The 27920-nt window shown below is 43.8% G+C and overlaps 1 protein-coding gene across 2 annotated transcripts; it reads left to right on the forward strand.

Annotated features, from left to right (window-relative positions):
- Positions 1–13411: 13411 nt before the first annotated feature.
- Positions 13412–26210, forward strand: rnf34b (ring finger protein 34b). Of its 2 annotated transcripts, XM_072714229.1 has the most exons (10): positions 13412–13434; positions 14135–14237; positions 16437–16551; positions 18081–18299; positions 19878–20339; positions 21918–21974; positions 23944–24154; positions 24546–24575; positions 24769–24810; positions 25900–26210. In XM_072714229.1, the coding sequence occupies exons 3-10, from the start codon at positions 16516–16518 to the stop codon at positions 26085–26087; spliced, it is 1245 nt and encodes a 414-aa protein (XP_072570330.1). In that variant the 5' UTR covers positions 13412–13434; positions 14135–14237; positions 16437–16515; the 3' UTR covers positions 26088–26210. The 2 variants fall into 2 exon arrangements, with proteins under 2 accessions (XP_072570330.1, XP_072570331.1); XM_072714230.1 differs by lacking the exon at positions 16437–16551 and having other exon boundaries at positions 13417–13434; positions 21909–21974.
- Positions 26211–27920: the final 1710 nt, after the last annotated feature.

Below are 27920 nucleotides of genomic sequence, written 5' to 3' on the forward strand. Positions count from 1 at the left end.
CAAAAAAGTAAAAATGTCAAAAGTCTTGTATTTGGGTTGGTTACTTATAGTTAAGGTTAGGGATGGGTAGGGGTTAAGGGTGTCGTAATTGGGATTATGGTTTTTCCCATAGAAATGAATGGATGGTCCCCATTTAGATAGGAAGACCAACTTGTGTATGTGTGTGTGTGTGTATATATATATATATATATATAATATATATGTCTATGTGTGTGTGTGTCTGCAGGGTTACCAACATTGGTCAGCTGGCCGGAGTGAGATTTTCAATTTGAGACACGTGTTTACATGCATGCAACAGTTTTATTGGCTTGTAAATAGTCAGTAGGGTTGGCAAATTACCCCAGTGCTTTTGATGTAGCTAATTTTAATTGTAATGTAATAATATAAATTTGCCATAAAATTTCTTGTGTGAGAATGAAAGTCTGAAAGCAAGATTGATGCCAGATGTGCGAGAGTTGGCAACTCTGGTGCCTGTGTTTGTGTTCTCTGTGTGTGTGTGTGCGTGCGTGCGTGTGTGTGTGTGTGTGTGTGTGTGTGTGTGTGTGTGTGTGTGTGTGTGTGTGTGTGTGTGTGTGTGTGTGTGTGTGTGTGTGTGTGTGTGTGCATGCTCTGGGGCGACCTGACTCCTCTGCCCAGTGCTTCCTGTGATACGTGGGTGTGGGACAGGGATGATAAAAAGCTATATTGTGTGTTTTTTTTTAACCTGACTGGAAACTGCCATTGTGAAATAGTCCCCTTAACACATCTTCACATAGGGGTCATTGTGCCAAAGCTGCGGGACCATAACGTGACAGTTATTTATCTCTGTTCTGAATCTAGTATTCAGCTGGTCTCTCCATGCTTGTCTAAACGTGTGGGTCGGAGTAGCCAAGTTCACATTGTAGAAATGTCTTGGGAGATTGTTTGGCATTAATCATATCCCTCTCAGGATTTGTAGTCCTATGGTTTGTAACATTCAGCATTTCTGTGCTCTCTTGTGAACTGTTATTTTCAGGTTTATTTAAATTAGTGTTACCTAAAGTACCTTAAAGTTGCAGAATGCGTTTCCACACAGTTTGGTCTCATGCCCTAAAAATTCTGATATTCTTCTGGAATGACATGTAGAAATCCCCTTTTCGCTTATGTCGGGGTTTTTAGTCCCACTAGGACCTGCTCGTGAATCACAAGCGCCACCCAGTGGCTACATTGAAGAAAAGCACAATCTGAATCCAAATACAGCTAATGATTATAGAGTGTGGGACACTCTGTGTGTGTGTGTTTGTGGGGGGGGGGGGGTGAGTAATTTCCGAGAAAGGCAGGTCATTGCCTGAAACACTATAAAGTTTAATCCAGTAAAAACCAGCAATGGATTACTGACAGATCCATGTGGAAACAACTAGGGTCTGGGGGCCATATAACCGCCCCCATGCTTTAGCTCTGTTGATTTCCCAGGGTTAGAATAAGATAAAGGGAAGTGGGGCCTGGGGTGGGGGGTTCTTAGAGAATATTGCACAAGACAGCGGCCATTAGCTGATGAAGCGCAGACTAAATGCTAAATTTCAGCTGTCCCACATCAGGGGCCTAAAGACAGTGTTCTGTGGGGAGCAGAGCCTGGAGGAGTGTCCACAAAGCACCCCAGTCAAGATGTGCCCCCTGCTCCAAACGGCCTGTTTGCAATGGAATACTGGTTGCAGATCTTTTCCCTGCAGGGAATAACTTTCATTTAATCTGGTGAAAAAAATAAGGGATTCATCACAATTCACAAAACACTGTAATGATCAGAGAAGCTGAACTCAGCTGCTCCATAGACTGATTGTACAGAATCAAAAAGCCATTTGTGTCAACTGTATCTGAAGGAAATTCTTTATAACAAAATATACCGATCAAGTATGGAATGGAAGGGGGAAGTTCTGAGAAAAAATAGCAAGTCCTAGGAACTAATGAGTTCATTTTTAAAATATCTGGGTGCAACCGCTACATTTTTGTGTGACACAGAGAGGATGAGTGTCTGACTTCTGGTTGTGTGATTCTGACTGTCAAACATGACTGAGTCATGGTCTAGATTCGCTCTGCACCTCACAAAGTTGGCAGTCATTACCAGACCCAAGACTCGCCTAGAAATTGTGCAAGAATTGACAGGTTAAGATGAACATTTGAGGACGCCTCAAACTAATGTCTTGGCCAGCCCAGTCTTCAGATGTCAATCCAACAGAACTTGTACTGGATGAACTTGACAGATGAGTCAAAGCAAAGCAACTCACAAGTACCCAATTCCTCTGGACATTGCTGCAGCATGGCTATGAACATATCTGGCAATGTGTTTTTCATTTCCTAGTATTTAAAAATGCATGATGTCAAACATCATTAACCTCGTTTCCCGTAAATGTACTCAAAAATTGCTTGGTTGATACCCACTTTCTCTTTTGACTGTGACCCTCCATTTGACTTCCCAAACATGCTCATTACTGCTTCTTGGTGCTCAACATCAGTACTGCAATAAGTTGCATTAAAATCGGTTTGGTAAAGATGGGCAGAGAAGAGTCTACCTAAAATGGTATAAACCATAATAAACTCTCTACATACCTCCACACGGTATTTTGTACATCTAGACATGGTAAAAATGCCCATGTTTAGGTGGCATAAAAATACGTTTAAAAAAACCAGTGTAGACATTCATTTTTATACTGTGTCAACACAGTACAAATGTACATGAAAAAAATATAGTTCGGAACTAAGATATACCTAGGGCAGGCTAATACTTTTCTATTCAAGGGAAAGGGGTTAGTCTGTAATTCATTATATTGGTTCCCATTAAATAATATTTTGGTTTTTAATCCCAATTAAATTCAAAACTCAAAATTTGTGAAAATTTCAACAAAAAGGTTCACTGTTTTGTCTGAGATGCTAAATTGATACGTTCATAGACCATGGCCTTCCAAGGATGTGGCCCCTGGATTCAGATACAGCCCCTGAATTTGAACAAAGCCTGCATCTGTCTTGACGAGATGTCTGTGTCTGCATTCACGTAACATCAGTGGTGGAGGAAGTACTGAAGCTTAGTACTTAAGTAAAAGTACAAGTATCCCACAAAATATGTACTCAAGTAAAAGTAGAAGTGCTACATCAACAATCTTACTTAAGTGAAAGTACTAAGTACTTACTTTTAAATTTACTTTAAAGTATTTTTTTAAGTAAAAGTACTCACACAATGGTTTGTCTCAACGTCTGGGGTGTGCCATTTTGTAAAAGAATAGTAGATATACTGACTTACGCCCCTACCAATGTCATTGCTCGTAATAATTACAAGCAACTATACAGTATATGTGTATTGTAAGGTTTTGTGTGCTTATTGTGCGTGCACTCTGCAATACTGTGTGTACCCTAACAGAATTATGTGGATGACAAGTTATCTACTAGGTATTACCCACTAATATACCATTAAGATAAACCAATCAGGACATGATATATCTTTAAATCATTTATGTACTTGCAAAACTATTCAACACATCTGTTAAGAGCAGTAAAAGGGAAACACACCAGTAACCAAACACTAGTGGTGGGGTGGTGCCATGTTGAATGTCTCGTCTTCTTGAAATCAAGCCAGTCTACCAGCTCCTGCTGCTAATTGACGCGCGCTCTGCCATCATTGGAACTAATTAAGTCACCTGATTGGTAGGAAATGGCAAACAACGCCAGAACGCAATAGGCTATTTTTTCATGCAAGACTTTGAGGAAATTGTGTTCATAAAATGTAACGACTAACGGCATAAATTGTAGAAATGTAGTGGAGTAGAAAGTACAAATAGTTTCCGCAAAATGTAATGGAGTAAAATAAAAAGTATGCATTATTATTTTTACTTAAGTAAAGTACAGATACGTAAAAATGTACTTAAGTACAGTAACGAAGTACAAATACTTTGTTACATTCCACCACTGCGTAACATCTGCATCATGAAAAAGCATGTTGCCAGAACCTGCGTTTTCAGAATGTTCAAAATTAAAACTCTTGACCAATATCACGTAATATCATTTAAACTAATATTCAGAGTGCATCATCCTTTTAAAAGTACAGACACTCCTCTACTTACGAACTTTCAGACATACAAACAAAGAGGACTGTAAGTCCAAATTGTGTTCCTTGAGCTCCCGTTTCCTGTCCGCAACATCATTTTTTTTTTCTGCACGCCAATTCTTCCAAGTATGATTTCTGGCCGCTACTCCCGCCGCGCAGCAGCTTAGCCTGCATACTCCCAGTATCCTACTTCTCTGTACTTGCGTATACTCCTAAAATTCTGTTGAATAACGACTTACGAACATTTCAAGTTACGAACGGCCGTTCTGAACGTATCTCATTCGTAAGTAGAGGAACGTCTGTATAGCTAACTTTAGACTTATTACGTCGACAGCGAATAAGCAGGAGGCTTCTTTGCAGGAAGAACCAGACTTTATTGAGTCCTTAACAGAACTACGCAGGCAATGTACACGGACCGGCACCAAACACAATAGCAGTAACACAAGGAAGTAAGACGCTGAACTGTGAGGTTCAGACATGGTGGGGGATTTATACAAAGCTAATGATCGGACAGGGTGCACATAAGACACGGGCCAAAACACACGCCACAATCAGGAAGTACAACTATTATCAACAACAGTACAACAAGGGCTATTTACACAGCCCGCGAACAGGACAGGAGCGCAGATCTTACCAGCGCTACAATCTGGTAGCGCTCCAACTGCGAAGAGATCATGAGGTGCACAGCGAAGTTCACTTTTTAGCAGACTCGTTTATTGCGCCACTCTTTTAAGGACAGCGGTAAAACAACGAGCGAGATTTATCTAACACACACTGATGGAGAAGCATTTAAGGAGACAAAAGTGGATACAGGCAAAGGGGACAGCGCAACAAGTTAAACTGAAAACTTTTGTTTTGGTTTGGCAGCTTAAAAACCAAAACAGATCAAAATAAAAAAAAAAAAAACGGAATACCTATGAATTTTTACTTTACTCTCACTTACGCCTATATGCCAACGTAACATTTCCGTTCCGTTCTTTTTTGAAACCAATGGAAACACTGGCAGGTTCTCAAAAGGCAACAAGCGAGAACCAGTTGAGCTCCATGTTGATGGAAACAAGGTCTAGCGGAAACATGCATGCCCATGTGCATCGATTGTGCATGTGCAAGATAATTGATTAGGTATAAACTAATGACTTTAATGCCTTTTCTACATGTACACGGGTATATTTTAAAACGTGCCTTTTTCTATACGTCTTGGGCTTTTGTCCACACGTAAACGGCGTCTCAGGTCACTGAAAACAGAGCTTTTGCAAAACTCCATCCAGGGTGAATATTTTAAGAAACTCCGTTTTCAGCGTCGACATGTAGACAGGGAAAACAGAGTTTTTGGCTCGAAACGTCAGATTGTGCGCCGTTGTCCACTTTGTTTAACGTCAGAGCGTGCGCTGTTTGCTGTATACATTAGGCGAGTTTGAGCAATGGCGGACTTAGCCGAAATAGTGCTTGTGCTAACCTTGCTGACAGGGCTTCTTACCTGTGTACAGATAAATGTTGAGTCACTCTCGCATTATATTGATCAACACAGGCGTCGGAATGTGCGCCATGGTTTTCAACTTAACAGGACTAGCAATTAGGCTTCTGATTGGCTAACATGGCAGTACAATTAGAGTTATAATGCCACCTGTTGTTTTGGCATGCTTTTGACAGTGCACTTTAGCGGTTTCATGTGAACAGAAATGTTTTAGAAGACAATGTTCGTGTGGACGGGGATTTTTTTTTAAACGGAGGAGGGAAAACACCGTTTTAAAATATACCCGTGTACGTGTGGACAAGGCATAAAACTGTTGATAAAAGTTTACCCATTTCACTACATTTCTTGTGTTTTTGTTTGTTGCAATACATCTGCCCTCTCCTGGTCTGGTGGAGTATCACTGCTGTATTCATGCACAGACCGCGACCATCCTCAGCCAAATGTAGTATGAACACAAGCTGCCGCGCGCACGCCACGCAACTGGTGTATCCTGGGCTTAAGGGAAAGGGGACAGTTTTAAACAAGGATGTTTTCTTTTCTATTGAAAGGGAAATAGTCATTAAAACCGAAGTTGTAAAATATGGTTGCAAGGAATAATCTTATAAAAAGAGATTCATGCCTAATTCACATTTTCAGTCGTCGCCAACGTTGTAGTTGTTTTTTTTCTGTGGGACGTATTTAAAGAGAAAGTAAAATATTATTGTATCTCTGCTTTACTGCTTTACGAGCCCTGTTTAAAATATTTATAAACTATACGGTAAAATGTAAGGGACTTAAACAGAATTTCCCGTCAAACAAAACTCCCCGTTGTGCAACCCAAGTATGTGTTATTACACAATAAGTTTATTTTGGCAATGGATAGGCCTATGCGATTTAATTACATTTAACCCAAACTGCAAATAATTGATTATTTAAAAAAAAAAAAAAAAACAACTGCAGTATTTGAAAAGTTGGTTAGCTAAGCAAGGTAACAGTAATGCACCATGCACCATAAATCAAATGGCTAGACCAAAAATAGATAGTTAAAAGGCATGCCTTAACAGGGAACATGACGGGCCTAAGTCAAGTTTTAAAAGAGATCTTTGTGTGATTGTGAGCTGCGTTGAAACGTTAGGACTACAGTAATCAGTCACCCGCGTCACAGCAAAACAGATTCATAGATCCATTTAGCCTCAAAGGCATTAAGTCGCGTCTCAAAACCACGCTGCCTCATTGTATGAAAGCATCAGAGCAAAAAGTCAAGCTAGAACAAGCAACTGGTAAATGTGTCCCAAGGCGAGTCGTCTACCCATGGTTCCAAAAACACTTCGCCTGACTCCGCACAAATGTTGAACATGAATCCGCATAACCGTTAAATGTGCACTTAATCGTGAACCACACAATGAACTGTGAACTAATCAATACATAAACGCATTATGCTTTAATTACAAAACCGTTTACCTATTTTAATTTCTCAGGAGAATGTCCCTGAAGAAGAAGAACCTTGCAAGAATATCATTACGGTCAGGAGTAGCGTACTCAGTCCTCCTCCTCCGGGATGTCAAATACCTTTTTAGGTTCAATTAATTACTAATTGCATTCCATAATACGCAGGGCCATAGCCAGGATTTTAAAAATACCTATCTTAAAAGTGTCAGCCCTTCCTATGAAATTTCCCAGCTGTGGTGTTAATTAAGGTTATATTATTTTATCTTATCTTACGCTGATTCGGGGGCATGCTCTCCCGTGAAATCTGTTTTAGACTACAGTCAGAGTTGCCAACTCTCACGCATCTGGCATGACACTCATGCTTTCAAGACTCTCACGCTCACGCAAGAAATCTTACGGCAAATCTATATTATTCCACTATGAACCTAAAATTAGCGACATCGTAAGGTAGTTTGTGAACGCGTGTGCATGCGTGTGCAGACTTGTCTCGAATTGAGAATCTCACTCCAGTCAGCTGACCAATGTTGGCAACCCTGCAGACACACACACACAGACATACACACGCGCGCGTTTGCATTCATATCTCTTTGGGGACCGTCCATTCATTTCAAAATCCGAGCTACGACAACCGTAACCAATACCCAATCCTAGCTTTAATCATAAGAAAGTTTCTAGCTAATTTTAGGTTTATAATCGAATAATATAGGTTTGCTATAAGATTTCTCGCGTGAGCGTGAGAGTCTGAAAGCGTGAGTGTCACGCCAGAAGCGTGAGATCTAGCAACCCTGCTACAGTGGATATTATAATTTTTTGAACTCGTGTTTATATGCTTCGATCACACTGACATCTGATCGCTCGGTCAGCTTTGTCCTCAGCGCATCACAATGAAACATTGCAGTAAAAATGCAGAAAAATACCGAGGATATGACCTCGGTGTCCTCAATGGCAGATACGGCCAGGAAAATATGGTTGGCTATCTTCGTCCAGCGAAGATTTTATGTTCACACCGGCGTGTCGAATACCAAGCCAGACGCATCACACCCCAGTAACTATAGCAGGTCTCACAATAATAACTTGTGCTCGGAATAGCCGGGTTTGCTTTGCCATCTAGTGGCTAATCTGGGAAAAGCAAAATGAATTCCTAAACTAATTATGAAGCATTTTAGACATTAAAACTAGAAAATAATAAGCCATGAAATCGTTTTATACACATTTTGCACGAAGGTGAAAGGTGACGGCAGGTAACCTAGAATCCTATATTATTTGTCTAACGGTGGGGAATGGGCTGTTCTCAAAACCTGTTCTTCTACTGAATCCCTTTTTGGTAGGGTCAGAACTTTATCTCATCTGTTTAATGGAGTGATATTTAGAGATGCATCACCACGTCACGGCTGCAGCCATCAGTGATGCCCCCTGACCTCAAAAGCAGTGTTACCTCTAGTTTAACAACAGCACACAAATTACCCTTATTTACTATGTCAGCCCAATATATCATTATTAGCAGAGAGTGCTCCGAAGTATGGGTCTGAAATTCAATACCAGGCGCTTAGAGCACGCAACTTTATTTATTTATTTTTATTGAGTGCTACTCGGTTAGTCAGCCATTACCCTAACCGACTCGTTCTCCGCTTTTGCTGCGGGGTTATTTGTAACAAGAATGAACCTTAGGGCGACAAAGGAGCTGAGCGAAGCAGAACGGAAGCTCTTCGGGATAAACAGGCGGCTCCTGGCACCCCAGGGGGAGCCAGGCGGACGGTGACGTCACCGGGAACCGAGTCCCTGCGGTGCGCAGACACGGGGGGTCAAGACGGGGGACTTACGTAACGGCAAAATGATTAGATTATTGAATCACTTTCTTTTGAAAACTTATCATCTTCACAAAATTATTTATTCTCATACTGATGTCTCCTTGAGGAAAAGGTATAGAAACCAAAAACAAAACAACATAATTGATAATCTGCTTTGTGAACCGGAGAAAACGGATATAATCGTCTGCATTCCCTCACTACCGGGCTACAAAAAAAATGGATACAAAAAAAACGTTGACTCAGTGAGGATAAAGTAATAAGATGAAAATTCACTTTTGAAGAGAATGTCTGCCATGTAATACCGTATTAATCCTGTGGGCCATATCTCAGCCCCCCTTAATGGCGTCCCCATTTGCATCGGCATTCCCCGTTAGCTCTCTGCTGACTCGGAGCAGTGGCGCCAACCAAACAAGAACCTCGCAATTTCCAACTCGCCCTTCTTCTTATACAACAGGTCACCTTTAGGTTGCTTGTCTGTGCTAACAAATGACACAGACCAGCTGCATTTCAACTCAGGATCCTCATTGGTGCACTGGTCCATCAGTCGTAACGTCAGGTTCTTTAAAAGCTTAGGGGCTCATTTTGTCTTCTGCAGTTCTACATTAGACTAAAGCTTTTTAATATGTCATTTTGAAGTTTTACCTTGGGACTTACTAATGGAAGAAAGTTGGATGTATGCCCACTGAAACCCTAATGCTTATTTTTCTGATGTCATTCTTAAAATAATTTAGTTAGTGCTTCTTTAATTTGAGGAACTTCTCAGTGCTCCCATTTAATCTCTTCTGATCCTGGTCACTTCTATCCTTCTCATGCCCCTGTATCATATTTTCCATCACTTTGGCATGGAAGTTAAGGGTCACTGGGCTGACCCATGCTGGGGGGGGGGGGGGGGAAGAGAGCTGGTTGGTATGACTGTGCTTCAATCATCCATGTATGTTTCAGGTGAATGCTCTGGGGTTCGGGTGCCACCCTGTGATGTCATGGGGTTTCCTCCAGGTTCTCTGGTTTCCCCCCACAGCCCAAAAACATTCTGAGTTTAATTGGAGCTGCCAAATTCCCCATAAGCATGAAAGGTGTGTGTGCCCTGCGATGGATTGGTGCCCCATCCTGGATTATTCCCATACCGTTTTTATCAATCGGCCAGGTCCTAAATGCGGACACGAGGAAATAAGTATGAATTAATAAGACTGTGATGTCCATCTTAACTGTGGTCAGTCCATCTGCATATACGTAGATTCGACAACTTTGCAGTTACTTTGCACGAGGGTTTATTATTAAAGTCCTCACTGACAGGAGGACACAAACACAGGAAAGCTTGGACTCTTCCTCCTCTGCAGTTATTATTGTATTTATTAATCTAGATTGACGTTATCATATGTCACTTTATTAATTTATTTAAAGAGTTATAAGAGAAAGAACAATACCCTTGTGTCTGGGATATGAATCTCTGATTCTGTGGCAGTCGTCTGTGGCATGTACAAGTTGTGTATCTTGTCTCCTCTCCTACTGTCTCACACATCTCCTGCTTTTCCTATTGTCTTACCACATCATCTGCCTTTCCTACTCCCACCACATTACCTGTCTTTCCTGTTGTCTCTCCATATCACCTGCCTTTCATACTCTCACCACATCATCTGCCTTTCCTACTCCCACCACATTACTTGCCTGTCCTGTCTCACCACATCACCTGTCTTTCCTATTGTCTCTCCATATCACCTGCCTTTCATACTCTCACCACATCATCTGCCTTTCCTACTCCCACCACATTACTTGCCTGTCCTGTCTCACCACATCACCTGTCTTTCCTATTGTCTCTCCATATCACCTGCCTTTCATACTCTCACCACATCATCTGCCTTTCCTACTCCCACCACATTACTTGCCTGTCCTGTCTCACCACATCACCTGTCTTTCCTGTTGTCTCTCCATATCACCTGCCTTTCATACTGTCTCACCACATCATCTGACTGTCCTACTCCCACGACATTACTTGCATGTCCTGTCTCACCACATCACCTGTCTTTCCTATTGTCTCTCCATATCACCTGCCTTTCATACTCTCTCACCACATCATCTGCCTTTCCTACTCCCACCACATTACTTGCCTGTCCTGTCTCACCACATCACCTGTCTTTCCTATTGTCTCTCCATATCACCTGCCTTTCATACTGTCTCACCACATCATCTGACTTTCCTACTCCCACCACATTACTTGCATGTCCTGTCTCACCACATCACCTGTCTTTCCTATTGTCTCTCCATATCACCTGCCTTTCATACTCTCTCACCACATCATCTGCCTTTCCTACTCCCACCACATTACTTGCCTGTCCTGTCTCACCACATCACCTGTCTTTCCTATTGTCTCTCCATATCACCTGCCTTTCATACTGTCTCACCACATCATCTGTCTTTCCAACTGCCCCACCACATCACCTGCTTTTTATTGCCTCACCACTTCGTCTGGCTTTCCTACTATCTCACCACATCACCTGTCTTTCTTACTATTTCACCATATTACGTGCTTTTCCTGTAGCCTCACTGCATTATTTGGCTTTCCCACTGTCTCACCACATCACCTGTCTTTCCTACCGTCTCACCACATTACCAGGCTTTGCCTTTTCATTGAAACTGGCAGCGGGTAGCAATGTAGAGCCAAAATGGAGCAAGAGGCTGGGAGAGGTTAATGTTAGATGACCAGAGCCTACTAAATGCAAGGCTTACTGTTATGAATTATTATCACAGATGACTTATTCCCACAGCTATGTAATTCCAGGTCTAGTCCCCCAACCTAGTAAACTGTATATTACTGTATAATGAATTCTGTAGTAAAGGACGGTAAAAATCAAAGTCATTGTTTTATCAGCTGGTACATGTATGCTGAACTGGCTGTTCCTATCAGGACGGTGAACAGAACCATCATCAGGACTGTGTGAGAGGAGCAAAAACAAGACAGCCATCTTGGCTTCAACACATGGGAAATGCAAGGAACAAAATAGGCATGGGATCTTGGGGAAGGACAACGACTAGGATCAGGCAACATGGCTGCATGGCGCTGGAAACAACGACACAGAGGCCCATGTTATGTTGTGTGATCAGGGAAAGGTAGTGGAGTGAGTGGAGTGAGTGAGTTTCATCCATCCATACTTAATTGGGTTAAATTTGCTCACATTTGCATGTACTGGTTGGGCAGGTTGAGTTCAGTCTCTCCAAAGTCATTGATACTCCCTCACTTGCAATATAAGCAGCTGCTCATCTTCATTGTGAAGTAGTCATGCATTTAGTGTTTGTCCTCTCACGACAAGATATGGGTGGATCGTAAACATGCTTTTGAGCTGAATATTTCATCTTCAGTGCCAAGTACGTGTGTGTGGGGGGGGGGGGGGGTGGGGTGGTTGCTGAGGTTTCTAAAGATCAGCAATGCTGGATGAGGCAAATGGGGTCCCCATTCTGCAGCAGGCCTCGGGTGAGCTATCAAATCTGGCACCACGCACACTGCAAAATCACCCATGGTTACACACTGTGCAGTGCTCCAGGACCCTCAAAGGCACAAGGCAAAGCCAAGCATCTTTCCCGCCTGGAAAATTGTGTTTTCAGACACAATAGCCCAAATCTGGCAAGCTGGTGGAATCAGGGGAACTCTCTATGGTAACTGAATGTGAGCAAGAAGTGTTTGTGTCTGTGTCATTAAGGTCTTTTATTCAGGACTTGTTATATAAGTGGGCTGTGTCGCTTGAGGGAGAGACTTTTGATGGAATAGACTGTTGCCCCACATCGGAATATTCCATGAACTCATGCATTGACATGCTCAGGAGTTGAATATCGACACTTAGTACAGAGAGGAGCACTGAAGAACGATAACCAATTTGTTTCAGTCACATACAGGTATCAGCTGTGGTTATAGAACTGCAGATTTTCATCAATAACATTTTCATGGAATTGACAGTTAAGGGTCTTATAATGCTATTATTATGTTCTATGATACATTTTACGCTATTGCAATATATTCCACGCTGCATCTTCTCGGTGTGCAGAGATGAACATTTCTTCTGTACATCAGTCCCCCTACATGCGATGACGTCATTGAATGAGCCGAGACGAGTTACCATGGTAATGCGTTGTGTTCGTGGAGAACCTTTCCCGCTTTGCACCGTGCCAGTCAATCGCGTTTTTTTTTAAATTGCAATACGCCAAAGCATAGATGTTAAATGCACATGAAGCACGTTTGATAGAGACGGAATTTGAAACACGACGAAAATTAAACTACGCAATACATATAAAACGTACCTTGCTGTCATCTGCACAGAATATTCATAAATCAATTTAACATAGTAGTCATATAACACGCAATTTCTTTATGTATACTGACAACTTGTTGATTTTATTTTGCATGCTTAAGTGGTTAGCATGCAAAGACTCAGGTACTGTTCTCAGCTCATGCTTTCAGCTTCCGATAAGATTTCACTCAAGAGCAAAACATATTGAAGGTATTGCCATTCACTAGGCAAATTTAATTAAAGATAATTAAATCGGGACGAATTAACTGCATTTTTCCTTGCAGAAATAGGTCAAGGTAGGTGGAGCTTACAATTTTCCATAGTCCAAACTGGGACTCATAAAACGGGTTAAAACGCCTGTAACTCCTCCAAGCAATGTACTTTCACCATCTGCAGGTACCCTTACCATCACCTATTTAGTGCCTTCAACGTGTCGTTTTAATTCACACGACTGCTGCTCGTGCACGTGTATTGCACAAGTGCCGCACATTGAGAAGGGAACACCGGCGCAGCTCGGCTTGCAGCTGCGGGTAGGTTGTAACTAGCTGAAAACTTGAGCCGATGATGTCATTGTTTCCCAATCCGCTTTCAGATGCATGCACCTAGGTATTTAGCCATCCGCTCACTGATACGGCGCATTCATAGGCATGCAATTGGTTCGTCGAATTATTCAACAAACAATTCACTTATTAATCCAGTGTATGGCATTTCGCCATACAATTTATAGATGTGTAGGAATCAGGCCACATTTCCACAGATTGAGACACGCTTCATAATTTAACCAGCCAGGGGTGACAAAATAACCAGTTGCTCAAGTTTAATTCTCGTGGACATGTGCAAAAATCACATCTCGAAGTAACCCGCTATAAAACCACATATAGCGCAAGAATCACCGTATGTGCACTCGGAGATGCGTACAACCCTCTCCACACATGCCCACCAGCCCACACACGGCACCGCGATGGCAAAAGAAACGCCCCCTCATTACCTATTCTGATAGTGATTGGCTTCTAAAGATAACCGTGCCTCTGTTCTTGCTCTAATTGGTGGGCTTCTTGCCAATTACGCTGCGGTCCTTCTACAAAATCATCGAGAGTGACGGAAAACGAAGACGTAATGGAGTGAACCGTGGTGTTCGTGTAATGGGTTATCCTCTTCATATATTTTGGTGAATTCCGCGACCGGGAGTTGCCATGAAGGTATAGTATTCCCCTGTCACTTTGATTGAATGTTTTTTGCTGCTGATGCTAACACTTGATTTCAACTTTCGCTTGGATTGCCAGCTGAAATGCATTAACAAGAGTTAAGCGATGCTTATTTTGTTTTATATTAATTATTTAGTAATGTAAATTGCCGTGTGGGATATTTCCAGCCTTCTAGAAAGGCATTCCTTTCTGCTGGCTTGCTTATTGTTGTTAAGACAATATTTAATGAAATTGGATATCTAGTTTTTTAGTTGGCCATTCACTCGACAATGTGCTTTTTCAGTTTTATTTTATACCGGCAGTTATACTGCAAGGACTGAAATATTTATGTGCCCTATTTATGAAGTAAAGGTTCTGTTGCGTCGCACAGCGTTTGCATTGGTGGATCCAGTGATGTATAAGACGAAACGTTTTAAAGATCATTATAATCTGAAGACAAGGTGACTTGCTTTTGTACTAAATTAACGTGGTAATATTGGTCATTATATTATACCACAGAAAATCTAAACGTCATCGTAATCTCCCTAGTCAGAGAGAAAATATCTTTTCTGCATTACATCTTTTGTGTTTATAATGTTTAATTGTGCACTGTTATTTCTCTTAAACAGTATTCATGATCATTAAAATTAATAGTTCTTGTTAGTCCAGGTTTGATGACATTCCTAACTTTTAGCATATGATTTGATTCAAAGTTTTAGTATTTATTGGCCTTATAAAAATAAAAGTACAAATTTTTCAGCCAGGGATAACCTCATAGTTATTTTGTTATATATTTGTGCATCACGAGACACGGGATTTCGATTAAACAGTAAAACGGTTGGCGTTGTGCCAGCATCATGAATAAGAGTTTCGCGATAGTAGTTCATAGCTGCCATTGATTAGCCCAACAAGAACAAGAAAACCATATGGCTAAATTTGTAATTGGTTTAACTTTATAACATGCTTCGTCATTTGAACCAAATGCCTTGAAGCTACATTTCAGAGCAGCCAGACTAACGCCGAAGACCAGCGCTGAGCCCATCATCTGGAAGAGTGAGAACAATCATATGTGACAATGGCGAATTATTATGTCTGTTATACAGAAGCGTGTTTTGAATTTTCATTATCATTCAAGATATCTGTCACCTCCAATATTTCACATCCCATGCATCGCGGACAACCGGTCTGGGGGATGCATTCTCAGACATTTAGGGTAGTGTTATAGGTGTTACAGTGAATTGTATATGTGATGCTGCACTTTGAAGAAATGCACTTTAAGCAGTTAACTTCCCTCTAGGCGAGAGTGTAACATATACAGTATGTGATCTGCCGTTGGTAGGGGAAACGTAGCAAAGTTAATAAGTGTCGTTGAATGACTTTCCCCTTTAATGTAAACTCAGCCGAATCATGCCGTGTAAAATCAGATTTAAAATCTCACTTGTCCGATTTGAACCGATTTATGGATATATTGCTGAAACACGAGATCATTAATTATCTAATATGTTAACATCGGTACAAAAAATCCTTGATCAATAATGCTCCTTTTAAATATATATTATTTTGACTATTTAAGTAATTTACTCTTTATAGTAAAAGATTTGTTTCTAGTTTTAGTGGTTAAATATGTCCATCTAGGATGTTATTTAAGGAGAGGACCACTTTGAAAAGATTGAAAAGTCTGGTCACATGCTGGCACAGACACACCTCCAGGGTTGGGGGTTCGAATCCTGTCTCTGTCCGTGTTGAGTGGGTTTCCCCTGGATACTCTCTGACTCCTCTTACTTTAGGTTTAGTCCAAATACATGCACTTATACTGATTTGTGTCTTTAAATTGCGCATAGTGTGACTTTCATCTGGTCCGGGTTGTGCCCTGCATTGCTTGTGATAGACTCCACGACCCCCCCACCCCCACCACCAACCTGACCAGACTAAGGGGCTGGAAGAATGATGGATGGATGGAGGATGTTCCGTTGTATTTCCTGTCAGCAGCCTGTTTTTCCTCCTCTTGTGTATCAGAACTTCTGTCATATTAGATTTATATTGAGAAGCTGGATAATGTATCAGATAGGTGACTGGTTTAGAAACTAAATTAAAATGCCAGACCGATTTTTAATATCCCACATGGAGCTGAAGAGCAGGAATTAAATTCAATTGCCATAATATAAGAAGCTGATCGTCTATCATTTGACCCAGTTCATTAATCATTTTTATTAGATCGGTCTGTCTGCTTGGTACCATGAGGTGGAACTGCTCTCTATAAAGTGTCCAGAAACGTCAGCTTCTGAAGTGTCCCATGGGCCAAGACCAGAATCCTAGCATCTTTGAATGGGTGGGTTTGACATGTTGATATTGTGCTAGTGAATGGAAGGCCTCTGGTCCAAATCCTGTGGCTGGCAGATTGATGCCACCATCAGGCCCTTAAACCCAATTCCAGAGGCTGGCTGACCTGACTCTGCGATAATTAATTAATAAATAAATAAATAAATAAAAGCAACCTGTTGGTATATATAATGTAAATAAAAACACTGCCCTCCATCAACAGGTTGCTATTTATTTATTTTACTTATTTATTTTTTTTTAAACTTTGTTTGAGAGGGACCAGTGGATCATCCTCATGAACAATTGCTAATTAGATGTTTAACATTGTGTTTGCCTCTGGAATTGCACAGTTGGCTCTGTGTGATCTCAGCTTTTCACTGTCTGCCTTCTGGGGCTGCCGTTTACGCCGGGGGGGGGGTTGGGTGACAAGGCGTCGCCAGTGAAGCGGCCAGCCGCTAGACACGCCACGGCGGGCAAGAGATGAGGAGGAGGAGGAACACACAACCCCGCCTCGCTCTCGAGTGTCCTGTGGCTGCTCAGACGCATCCGCTGCTTGTCTCCTTTCCAGAAAACTCTCAGGGGCGGTTAAGTGTGCGGCTGACTGACTGACTGACTGTTTGGGTTCTTCTGGATTTTATCCCGTCTGACATGCGACTGGTTTTGTCCCAGAGTCACGGAAATCGCGCCGCGTGCTCAGTCTTCCCGCCTGTGAATTCAATCAGCCCTAATTACCGAAAAAATTTATTCATCAACAGGAACAAGTAATTACAGTACAGCACAAAAAGCAGCTGCGTTGTGCTTTATTTCCCCCCACTGTCTGGAATATTGTCCATTATTAACCTTTTTGAATGAGTTGTAAACTCATTGCCTGGATGAAAATCAGCATTAAATTGTGTTTGCGGTCTTGTGTCTGGCCACCTGTTTATAATGCCCTCGGCGCTGGTCTCTCAGGAGGAACCTCAGCTGATCAGAGGTCTTCAGTGTTACTCCTGAAAAGGTGCCTGAGTTATTCACTTCGGGACGACTACTAAAAGTTTAATGACTACTGTACTAAAAAAACCCTTTTAAAGAATGATGCCACATGATACATTTGTCAAATGCCTGACGCGGGTGGATAGGGAGCGGCACAGCCTCAGTGCTCATCTCTACAACGCACTGGGTGTGGGGGGGGGATTAGTGTGGGTGGAAGAGAGCAGGAGGGCAACGAGAAAAGTCCGTGATTCCCGCCTCTGCTCGGAAACGGGGGCATGTCCCCGACAAGCCTTCACAAGGAAATGTCATTATGCGATAAGAGAAATCTACCACAGCCTCTGCTGGGCCAGGCACCAGTCTCAGATAAAAATGTAAGTTACTCTTTAGTAGGTACAAGACCAAAAATTGGCTTTCAAGTCTATCGTCAAGATGGGGAATGTAATCTAATGAACGGGGAGTGAAAATAACAAACGAGAAGGCGAGACATAGCCACACTTTCGTGATATTGGTGATGTCAAATCAGATGATGGTGTAAAGCTGTGCCCCCCCCCCCCCCCCCCCATGCAGGCCGGGGCCTCCTCTGTGTGGGCGTCATGCTGTGGCCTGCTGAACGAGGTGATGGGTGCCGGGGCGGTCCATGGCCAGCAGCCAGGCTTCGGGGCTGGGGCGGGACCCTTCCGCTTCGCCCCCAGTGCTGCATACTCCAACTACCCACCCGCTGCCTCAGGACCACTGGGACCCACCTGCACGGCCTGTGGCCTGGAATTCTCTGTCTTCAGGAGGAAGGTGAGCGGTGACGGTCTGTCGCCTTGCCTGATGGCTCTGATCTTTTTTGATTGGATGGCATTGTTTATTTGCACTAAATTTCCTGTGAAAAAGTTGTTATGGTGAAATGGTTGCCCCAAGGGATATTTGTAAAGAGGCTGGAGGCTGGAGCTAGAAAGCAGTATGGTGGAGAAGGTGCACTATTATCAGAGATTACTTTCATGCTAATTACAACATAATTCAAAAAGGCAAGAATGATTCCATTCCTGAATGTTGCATCATGGAATGGAAATGAATCCATTCTGGAACTGTACCCCAGCATCTCTTCTGTATCCTGATTGGCTAGACAGCAGAGGTGGCACGGAACCCTTCCTGCTGCTGGGAGAGGACTCATTTGGCGTGGGAGTCGGGGGTGGGGGTCATGTCTGACCTTCAGCTCTCAGCCAGCACTATGATCTTGATTAGCGGGGAGGCCGTCACATGACTGGCGGTTTGGGGGGGTTCCAGGTGCTGTGTTTAAAGCACTTAATTTAAAAACCGCATTCACCGTGCCACCCGGGGGTGGGGGGGGGGGGGGTGATGCTCTGCGGAGCTACCCGTCGGCTGTCGGGCCGAGATGTGGCGCCGTTTTGGCTCGGGAACCAAAACAAACACGTCTTCCTTTATTAGCTTATTATCCAAACTGTGATGGCAGCCGAGCGCTGAGCTTCCTGGCAGGCGGTGTGAAGCTAGAATATCACTCATTTGCACTAATGGTCTTAATGTCGTCCGGGGAGATGTGTGAGCGCGAGCCCCGTACGTGAATTAATGTACAGACGTAAACAACAACTGCCACTGTAGCAGCTGCCCGGTCGGAAAAGCTCACCTTGCTTGATCCATGTGGCCTGCTTGCTTCCCCCCGACGGAAGTCACTGGGGAGCAGCAGTGATGAGATGAATGAGAGTCTGCACTGAGTGGGATGGTCATGTGCTGTCAGGCACTTCCCACTGGTCACCTTATTGGCTCCCTTTCACTTGATTGACAGAGCAGTCATACCAATAGTGGGCTTCGAAGGCACCTGTCTACCACTGGTGATGAGAGGGGATTGGTCAGCCCCTCGTTAGGGTTTTGGAGCATGTACCACGGCTGTGGTTCACTGGAGTGCTTTAAACCCTGGGCTGGCCCACAGTGTGGAACCAAGAGCCTCACCTCCCAAATCGGTGCCTCAGAGCAGCAGAAGGCTGAGTTGCTGTTAGGGTTGCAGAATTCTGGGAATTTTCACATTAATTCCCCTATATTCCCATTAATTCCCCGGGAAAGTTTCCAACTTGTAATATTTCCAAAATTACCCAGCTGAACTTCCCATGGAGGGAATACGGCCCTTTGCAACTCTAGTTGCTGTTGGCTGACGATGATTTTAAAAGACCTTTTAGTGGGATTAAGATTATGGGAAGTGGATGGTTTATGATGGGGGGGCACTTGGCAACCCTGAGCCTTGTCTTCTGGCTGAAGATGCAGCCGACACACAAGCCTGTCTCTTAAGGAAAAACAGTAATTGAAAGCAACAAGGTGGCTTTTTAAATTCTCGGTTTCCTTCTGTTCCTCTTACTCTCTTTCTAGCACATCTGCAGTGGCTGCAAGAAGAGCTTCTGTTCCCTGTGCTCTGCACTGCAGGAAAACCTGCGCAGGTGTGCCACCTGCCACTTGCTGCGTGGCACTGCCTTCCAGCGGCCGCAGCTCATGCAGCTGCGTGTCAAGGACCTGCGGCAGTACCTGCTGCTGCATGAGGTCCCCACCGACACCTGCCGTGAGAAGGAGGACCTGGTCGACCTGGTGCTCTGCCACCAGAGGGCACTGTGTGGTGAGGAGGAAGAGGAAGAGGATGAGGAAGAGGATGAGGATGATGATGAGGATGAGGAAGATGAAGAAGATGATGATGATGATGATGATGATGCCAACACCAGCAGCTCACACTTACAAGCCTTCCATGTCCCGTCTCCACGCACCTTTGAAACATCGGCGAGCTCCGCCCCTCAGGGAGACCCACTCAGCGGGAATGACAGCTCAGGGACCAATCAGCAGGTAAGGTGGGGTTCCATCTCAGAACAGTACACTCACTTCACCACGGGGACAGCCGTCAGAGGTGAGACAGCCAAGTGGGTGGGATTAAGGGGTGACCTTTGACCTTCCACGCAACAAATCCTGATTGGACCATTGTGCTTTGATGTGTAGGACAAGGAGCTTACAGGTGTGCACTGTAGTTTACTGTAAGCAGGAGAATGTGGGGTACTCTACAACGAGCAGTGGGTGGAGCTTCAGGACCCCAGCTTCTGATGACGGAAGCCTTCAGCTTCCCCCTTATGGGTCCCTGTCTAATTCCCTGAAGAAAGAGCTCTGCTGCCATACAGAGAGAAGAATGTTCTGCCTCCAGATGTATTTAAATCCCCTTTTGTTGTTACAAAGAGGGGACTCAAGACTGACGGCGCGATATGCCGGTTTGATTGGCAGCTGGATGAAAACTGCTGAGAGCCCCTCTGTTATTCTCAGCAGTGCATGCTGGGAGTGTCGCTCCATCAGGGCCCCTGGTATTGCTCACTTGGGGGGGGGGGGGGTTCTGGGTTGTCATTAGGGTGATGGGGACTGACTCATTAGAAGCTGCTAGGCAGTGTCTGTGTGTGGGGGGTTGGGGTGGGGGGGGGGGTAGGTATGAGGATATATTGCATTCTGGAGACCAGATGTCCCCAGATGTCATAAGAACCTGCTATTGTGACTTTGTAGGGACATTTTCGGTCCCCATAAGGGGAAACTCAATTTTATAAAAATCTGTGAATGCAGTCAAAGTTTTTGGACATTTTTACTTTTCTTTTTGTTTGGTTACTTATGGTTAAGGTTAGGGCTGGGTGGGGGTTAGGGCTGTCATTTTTTGGAATTGGGATTTTTCCCATAGAAAGTGTGTGTGTGTGTGTGTGTGTGTGTGTGTGTGTGTGTGTATAATATGTTCTAACACTGCAGTCTGCAGGGATCCAGGACAGAAGCAGCCTTCGAAAGCTTGTGGCATATCAGGCGATTGTTAGCTGTTTGCTTGCATTGTGCTTGAGAGTGAAGGGCTTCTGTCTATCTGTCTCTAATCATAATCAAATTATATGTTGTTTACTTGGAGCAAAATGGGCTCTTTAGACAAGTGGTAAAAATGTCCTGCTAGAATTCAGCTTAAACAATTTGATACCATGAGGACAGTGAAATGGGGGGAAAAATGGATGTACGGGCTCCTGCTCACGGGTAGAGTGAGCGGATGATGGTGGCATAAGGCTTGGTGCCCTAGGTGGGCATTGTCCGCCCGATTAGGGGGCTGGCGCCCCTCGTACGCCCCGGGCTTACCGTCCACATCCAGCTGGGCCCGGGGGAGTAGCTTAGCGAGCGCGTCGCTGTGAATGCAGAGTATGTGACCGGGCTGCGGTGGGCAGAGCCCCCCCCCCACATGGATGGCAGAGCAGGCTGACTAACATCCACACCATGGGAGTTTAATGTGGGGTGGCCTTTTGCTTCCCTTCTGTCGTTAATGAACGTGTGCTGTGTGAGCAGCCCGGCTCTCCGGACGAGGGCTGACTGTAACGACCCGATTCTTTTGCTTTGTGTTCTGCCCACATGCAGGGTGACGGAGGTAACAGTACCTCGCTCTCCCTCATCAACGTGGGACCAGGTGGCAGGGAGAGACAGGTAAGTGGATGAAAATTTTATTTAGGGATTATGTCAAGGGTTATAATTAAACAATTAAATATTCTTTCTGCTTCTCATATCCTGCATATTATGTTTCTCACGTGGGGTAACCAGGTGCATATTGGGTAGCACTGTGTCCTCACACATCTAGGGCTGTGGGTTCTGATCACACCTGTGCTCTGTGTGTGGGATCTCCTCCCTGTGTTGTACCAGGTTCCTCTGGGCGCTCCAGTTGTCTCGAAACCCTGTATTGAATAAATGGTTGCTTTTACATCATTTGACACTGTATATACCAGGGGTGGCCAATCTTATCCAGAAAGGGCAAGTGCATATGTGGGATTTTGGGATAACGTTTAGGATAGCTGTTCAAACTCAGGTGTGAGAACTCATCAGCCAAATCAGTCCTCTAATTGATAATCTAATGAGGGATTTTCAGCAAAAACCTGCACACACAACAGCCCTTCTCAAATATATATTTAATTACAAAAATTACTATATAAAAGGGACCACACATGCAATGAATGATATTTTGTGCTTAAACAATTGCGAAAGCCTCATGCTTTTATTGCCATAAGACTTTTGTAACAAAGTTTTGCTTTAGTCATACAATTTTCCAAAAGGCAGATTCTAAAAATATTGGACCCGCAGATGTCAGTATTTAGTGGAGCCTCCCCTGGTGAGAACATCAAGACACAGCCTCTTTCTGTGGTGTTTAACAAGGCTGGAGAATACACACTTTTGGAGGGATCTTGGAAATGTTTTGCATGGAAGAATGGTCCAACTCATGGAGATTCTTGGGTTCTCTCTTGTTTTTTTGAGCCTGTGTCTCTGCAACCAATTATTTGGTGACTTTCACGTGTGTTTTGGATCGTCGTCTTGTTGGAAGACCCAACCACGGAGCAGTTTCAGCCTCCTCAACCAGATTTTCGGCTAAAACGGTCTGGTATTTACTGGAATTCATTATGCCACTGACCTTAACAAGAGCCCGTGGACAACTGGCAGCAAAACAGCCCCAAAGCATCAAAGAGCTACCACCATATTTAACCTTGGGTATGAGGTGCTCTGCTTTGTATGCAGTCCTCTTTTTCCACCAGACATGGCGATGGTGTGTGCAGCCAAAATCCTGAATTTTTTCGGAACACAACACATGATTACAGTTGTGTCTCCAATGTTTCTTGGCAAAGTTTCGATGCTGTCGTTTGGACTCAAAAGAGGCTTCTTTCGTGCCACTCATCAATACAGCTTCTGGTCACGGAGGTGTCATCTCACGGTTGCCAGTGAATCCCTAAGATTCATGAAAACTCTGCATCCTCACTGTTCATGGGAGCAATATGCAGATGCATCCCCTTCCTGGCATATTTTCAACAGGACCATGCTTTTCACATCTTTATTATGGCCCTGATTGTGCTTACTGGTAATGCCTATTTTTTTGTAGCCATTCCCCAATCTATGTAGCTCAACAACTTTTTTTTCTCATTTTACCCATGTTGATGGATGACAAAAGGATTTTACCTGTGTGTTACCTCATATTTATACCCCAGTGAAACAGGAAATGGCCAAAGAAAACAGTTCCTAGACACCAAAAGCTCCTAGACACGAAAAGCAACATCAAGAAACATTTCTTTCCCCACAGATACAAATTTGGTGATATTTATAGTATTTTTCAAGGGTGCCAATAATTTTGCCACAAACGTTTTTGACAAGAAACTATTCTAAAGATATACAACACTTTTGCAAGAATTGTTTTAATTAGTCAACAATTTCTCCTAACATTTCAGGAACATTAGAATGATTGTATGTATTATCTATATTATATTAATGTTTTTGTTCACTTCTGTGAGGGGAGTATTTATTTATGGAGTTGATTGTAGTGTGATTGTAGTGTAGTGTGATTGTAGTGTGAGCTATACATTTTTTTTTTAGACCATGATCACATGACTCTGCCTCCCCCTCCTTGACCCCGCCCCAGCCCCAACAGGCTAGCCCCCTGGGCCGCAAGCGGCCACATGCTTCTCTTTCGGACCTCTCCGGTGAGCAGGACATTGAGGGCCTGACGGTCCGGCAGCTCAAAGAGATCCTGGCCTGCAACTTCGTCAGCTACTCTGGCTGCTGCGAGAAGTGGGAGCTGGTGGAGCGCGTGGGCCGGCTGTACCGCGAGGTTGAGCACAACAGGAAGTCCAGTGAGAGGCCCCGCCCACCCACCAAATTGCATGCTCTCATTGGCCGGTGCTATATCAATGGGAGGAGTTATACCACATTGGGATAATCAGTATAGGACAGTATCACTCACTGTTAGGTCCAACTAGCTCCAATTATCAGGCATCATTAATCGTACTTTATTCATCATGCATTAATCACCCTGAACATCCTGTTCCCCCCATTCTTAACTACAGAGATTGCTTCTGTTGCTATCTGGCATAATGTGACCCATTTTCACAGTGCACGGATTATTACTAATTTCCACCTTCTGCTGGGATTCCTAAAGTAGAGTATGTAGATGTTCCTAATTAAAGCTTTATCAAGAGCATAGATCATCACTAACCAAACCTCTATTATCCTTCCCCCCCCCAGTGGAGAATGTCAGTGATGGCATGAGTGCAGGTAAGCCATGTCCAGGCTACTGGCGATTATTCTTAAAAGCCACATCAACATCTGAAAAGACCTTTGTTGTAGAGATTTTAAAACATTGCACCTCAAAAAATGCCAGCAAGTTTGTCTTTGGTACTGGTGGGATTTTAAGAGCAGTTAAAGGTGGGGTGACTCACACGATGACTTCACTCCTTCTCCCAAACAGTGGTAGCATATCCCTCCTCTCTCTGCACTACTGGAATCGTAGGTAAGCCCCTGGGAAGCCATCGCATGCGCTGCAGCATTTACCGTCGTCTTGTCGAAACTTGTCCAGATGTTGTCATTATTTTCTGCATGCCTGTCAGTAAATGTGCATGAGTAATACGTGCATTATGGTACGTGAGGAAACGTTGGCAGGTGTCTGCAAGGCCGCAGACATCCATGCTACAATAATCTGTGGATGCTAACATTGTGTCAGTATGTGCTTAAGACGTACAGCTTGAGGTATGCAATGCTGTTAATGGTGCATACTCTCGCTATGACATCATTCCTCGTCGCCATGTGTATTGGCGTACAAGGCACACGATGAGTCATGGAGATTCACGCTGAGAATTGCAGCCTTATTCCCCTCCCCCCCCTTCTCTGCTCTCCCTCCCACTCATGCCCAATTGACAGTGTATTTATTTAGCTGTTACTCGTGCTGTGCCTGGCACGCCTGTTCACTTGTGTTGAGCTCCGTGATTGGAGCCCGGCATGATCCTCCTAGCCTTGCCGTTTCATTGGCCGTTTAAATGATTGCGGCTTTGGTGCATTGGCCGTCTGAATGCCTCCGTTTTTTAAGTACGGTCCAAGGAGACTCTCTGAGCAGAAGTACCCTTGAGAAGCGCTCTCCCGGCCTGCACGCCGGCTAAGAGCCGAGTCGGATAGACTGCAAGGCACTGCGTGTGACTTGCAAGCTCTGCAGTTTGTAATTGGCTTTTTGAAGCACCCTCAAACTACTGCTTAGTCTCCAACATGGTGTTTGTGGACCGTAATAAACACAGATGACTTTTTATCGCCCAAGGATCCAATTTTAAATGAGTTTTGGTTGTAGAAGTGGTAGGAGGGATCTTGCATGTAATTCATGGCACTTATCGTTTCGCTAAAACCACTTCTGGTTGCCCTAAACCACCTCCTGTTTTGGCAGCTGTCTGTGATGTTGGTAGTTACACCAGTCATCACAATAGCGTCTAAGAACAAGGCTGTAGATCGATATTCTACATCTCACATTTGTCAGGGTCACATTTGTCTTGATCACGTGACCTGCGGTGCTGGGTATATGACTGCTAGTCTAACACCATTGGTGCCTCTTCTCCAGGTGGGACCAGACCACAGCTGGCCAGCCAGGATGACAGCCTGTGCCGCATCTGCATGGACGCTGTGATCGACTGCGTGCTGCTGGAGTGTGGTCACATGGTCACCTGCACCAAATGCGGCAAGCGTATGAGCGAGTGCCCCATCTGCAGGCAGTACGTGGTGCGTGCTGTACATGTCTTCAAGGCCTAGCTGCACCCCCACTCCCCCTTGCTGGCATCTTGCCAGCCTCCTGATAGCTTTCACTTCTGTTTACTGTGGACAGTCGTGGCTCCATGTTGGCAAACAGGCCCCATCTCCCTGTTTTTTTTTTTTTTTTTTTCTTAAATCCAGCTTCCTCTTCCTCCTTCTCCAACAGCAGCGGTGTGACTCGGTCTGCTTTAAATTTCGGGTGTGGAAAACAGGAGCGGTAATGGAGTAGGTCACAACTCCCGTAACGGGCAGGAGCTGATGTGGGATCTCATGCCTCGAGCCCATTGTGGGAGAGTCTGCCATGACTTTTAGTCTTGGTTTAGTCTCAGTGTTCATAAATGTGGGCGTGATTATTTTTTTATTTATGTATTTTTATTTATGTATTTTTATTTAAAGAGATGGCACCGCGCTGCACTTCTGAGCTCAGCGTTTTTACATCAGAATGTAAAGATATTTAAATGTACATGTAGATCTATCCTCCAGTATCTCATCACATGAGCTGCTGCACTTAGTGACCGAAGACCAGCTACTGTTCAGAGGCTGGGGTGTGACCTCTGTGCCAAACTACGGATGTGTGTGCATGTATGCCAGGCGTGTAAGCGTGCGCCTTTCTGGAATGATACACTGTACAGGTCTAACGCTCTCCTGTTGAGGAGCAGAGGCCCGAAAGAGGAATCTAAACCAAATATGACCAACATGCGTGAACAGTTGGGTCATGGTTCCACTGCACTGTTGTCCCAACATGTTAGACGGGCTGGTTATGAGAGTGTAGTGCTCTCATGGTGGGTGGACTGGCTGATCAGTCACTCGCGGTGAGAGAAGCGAAAGAGGGGCTTCATCTTGATGTTGGGGAAAACCCCAGTGATTCAGGTTCCACCCTCAACTTGGATGTATTTTTTTGTGTTTAGAACAAAGCTTCTCACCCTGGTGAAGTGGTCAATAGCAATTAAATGGGGAACTTTGTGTCCTGGGACTCAAATAAGGTCCAGTCTACCCTGTTGGGCAATAGTAGGAGAAATGAGATTTCAGAAGCTATGGTGAGTGGGATTATTTTGCTCTGTCAGTCAGTACCTGGTTTAAGCCAATGGGAAGCAGGATCGACCTGTGATTGATTGACAGCACAACAATTCCACCCACATGTGGGCTTCGAAAGCTGAATATTCCTCAGCAAATATATTAGATGCCAGGCAGAAAGTGATAGTGACAGCCATGCCGTACTGTTATTCAGTTGTAGCAATAGCATAGTTCTCTTGTGCTTTTCCACCAGCCTCATTGTTTGTTTAAAGGAAGTATGGAAGAGGGAGAACAGGTGCTAAATATAGATTTTTCTGCCTCCTGGTGCAAGGTATTTTGTGACTGTGCATTTGTTTTGATATTAGCGGAAATGTTTATATGGCTTTTCCTTTGAAATTGTTCAATTCCCAGAGTTCTCAAGTGTTTTGTTCAAGCATGTAAAAAATAGAGTTTATTTTTGGAGTCGAGAGAACCTTCAGATGTATTATATTTGCAGTAGATATGTTTAGTTTTCTTTTAAATCTTTGATGAACTAATCAGAGCTCTAAGTTTGATCATGCATAGAATTTGCATAATTATATAAAGTATATTGCTGTAAAATTGCATATCATGATGCGTATCATTAGAGATGTACACTATGTATATTTTTTCCCATTTAATAAGAATGTCCAGAACCTATTTTGAGTGTTATTCTGATTAGCCTGCCATTGAGTTAAACTATACTGCTCAGTGGTTGGAGAATATTGTGGATTTGATCTGGTGTCTCTCACTAGACATCAGAGCTTTCATCAGTCTTCAAAAGTTCACACTGCTTGTCTT

Source organism: Paramormyrops kingsleyae, chromosome 7 (assembly GCF_048594095.1).
Source record: "Paramormyrops kingsleyae isolate MSU_618 chromosome 7, PKINGS_0.4, whole genome shotgun sequence".
Taxonomy (NCBI): domain Eukaryota; kingdom Metazoa; phylum Chordata; class Actinopteri; order Osteoglossiformes; family Mormyridae; genus Paramormyrops; species Paramormyrops kingsleyae.

Excerpts from the sequence above, each read along its gene's own strand:
- rnf34b (XM_072714229.1), top strand. The coding sequence starts at position 16,516 with ATGGGCCAAGACCAGAATCCTAGCATCTTTGAATGG. Across the intron at positions 21,975-23,943 it reads CAGGTGGCAGGGAGAGACAG|CCCCAACAGGCTAGCCCCCT; the intron begins GTAAGTGGATGA and ends ACCCCGCCCCAG. Across the intron at positions 24,811-25,899 it reads CTGCACTACTGGAATCGTAG|GTGGGACCAGACCACAGCTG; the intron begins GTAAGCCCCTGG and ends CCTCTTCTCCAG.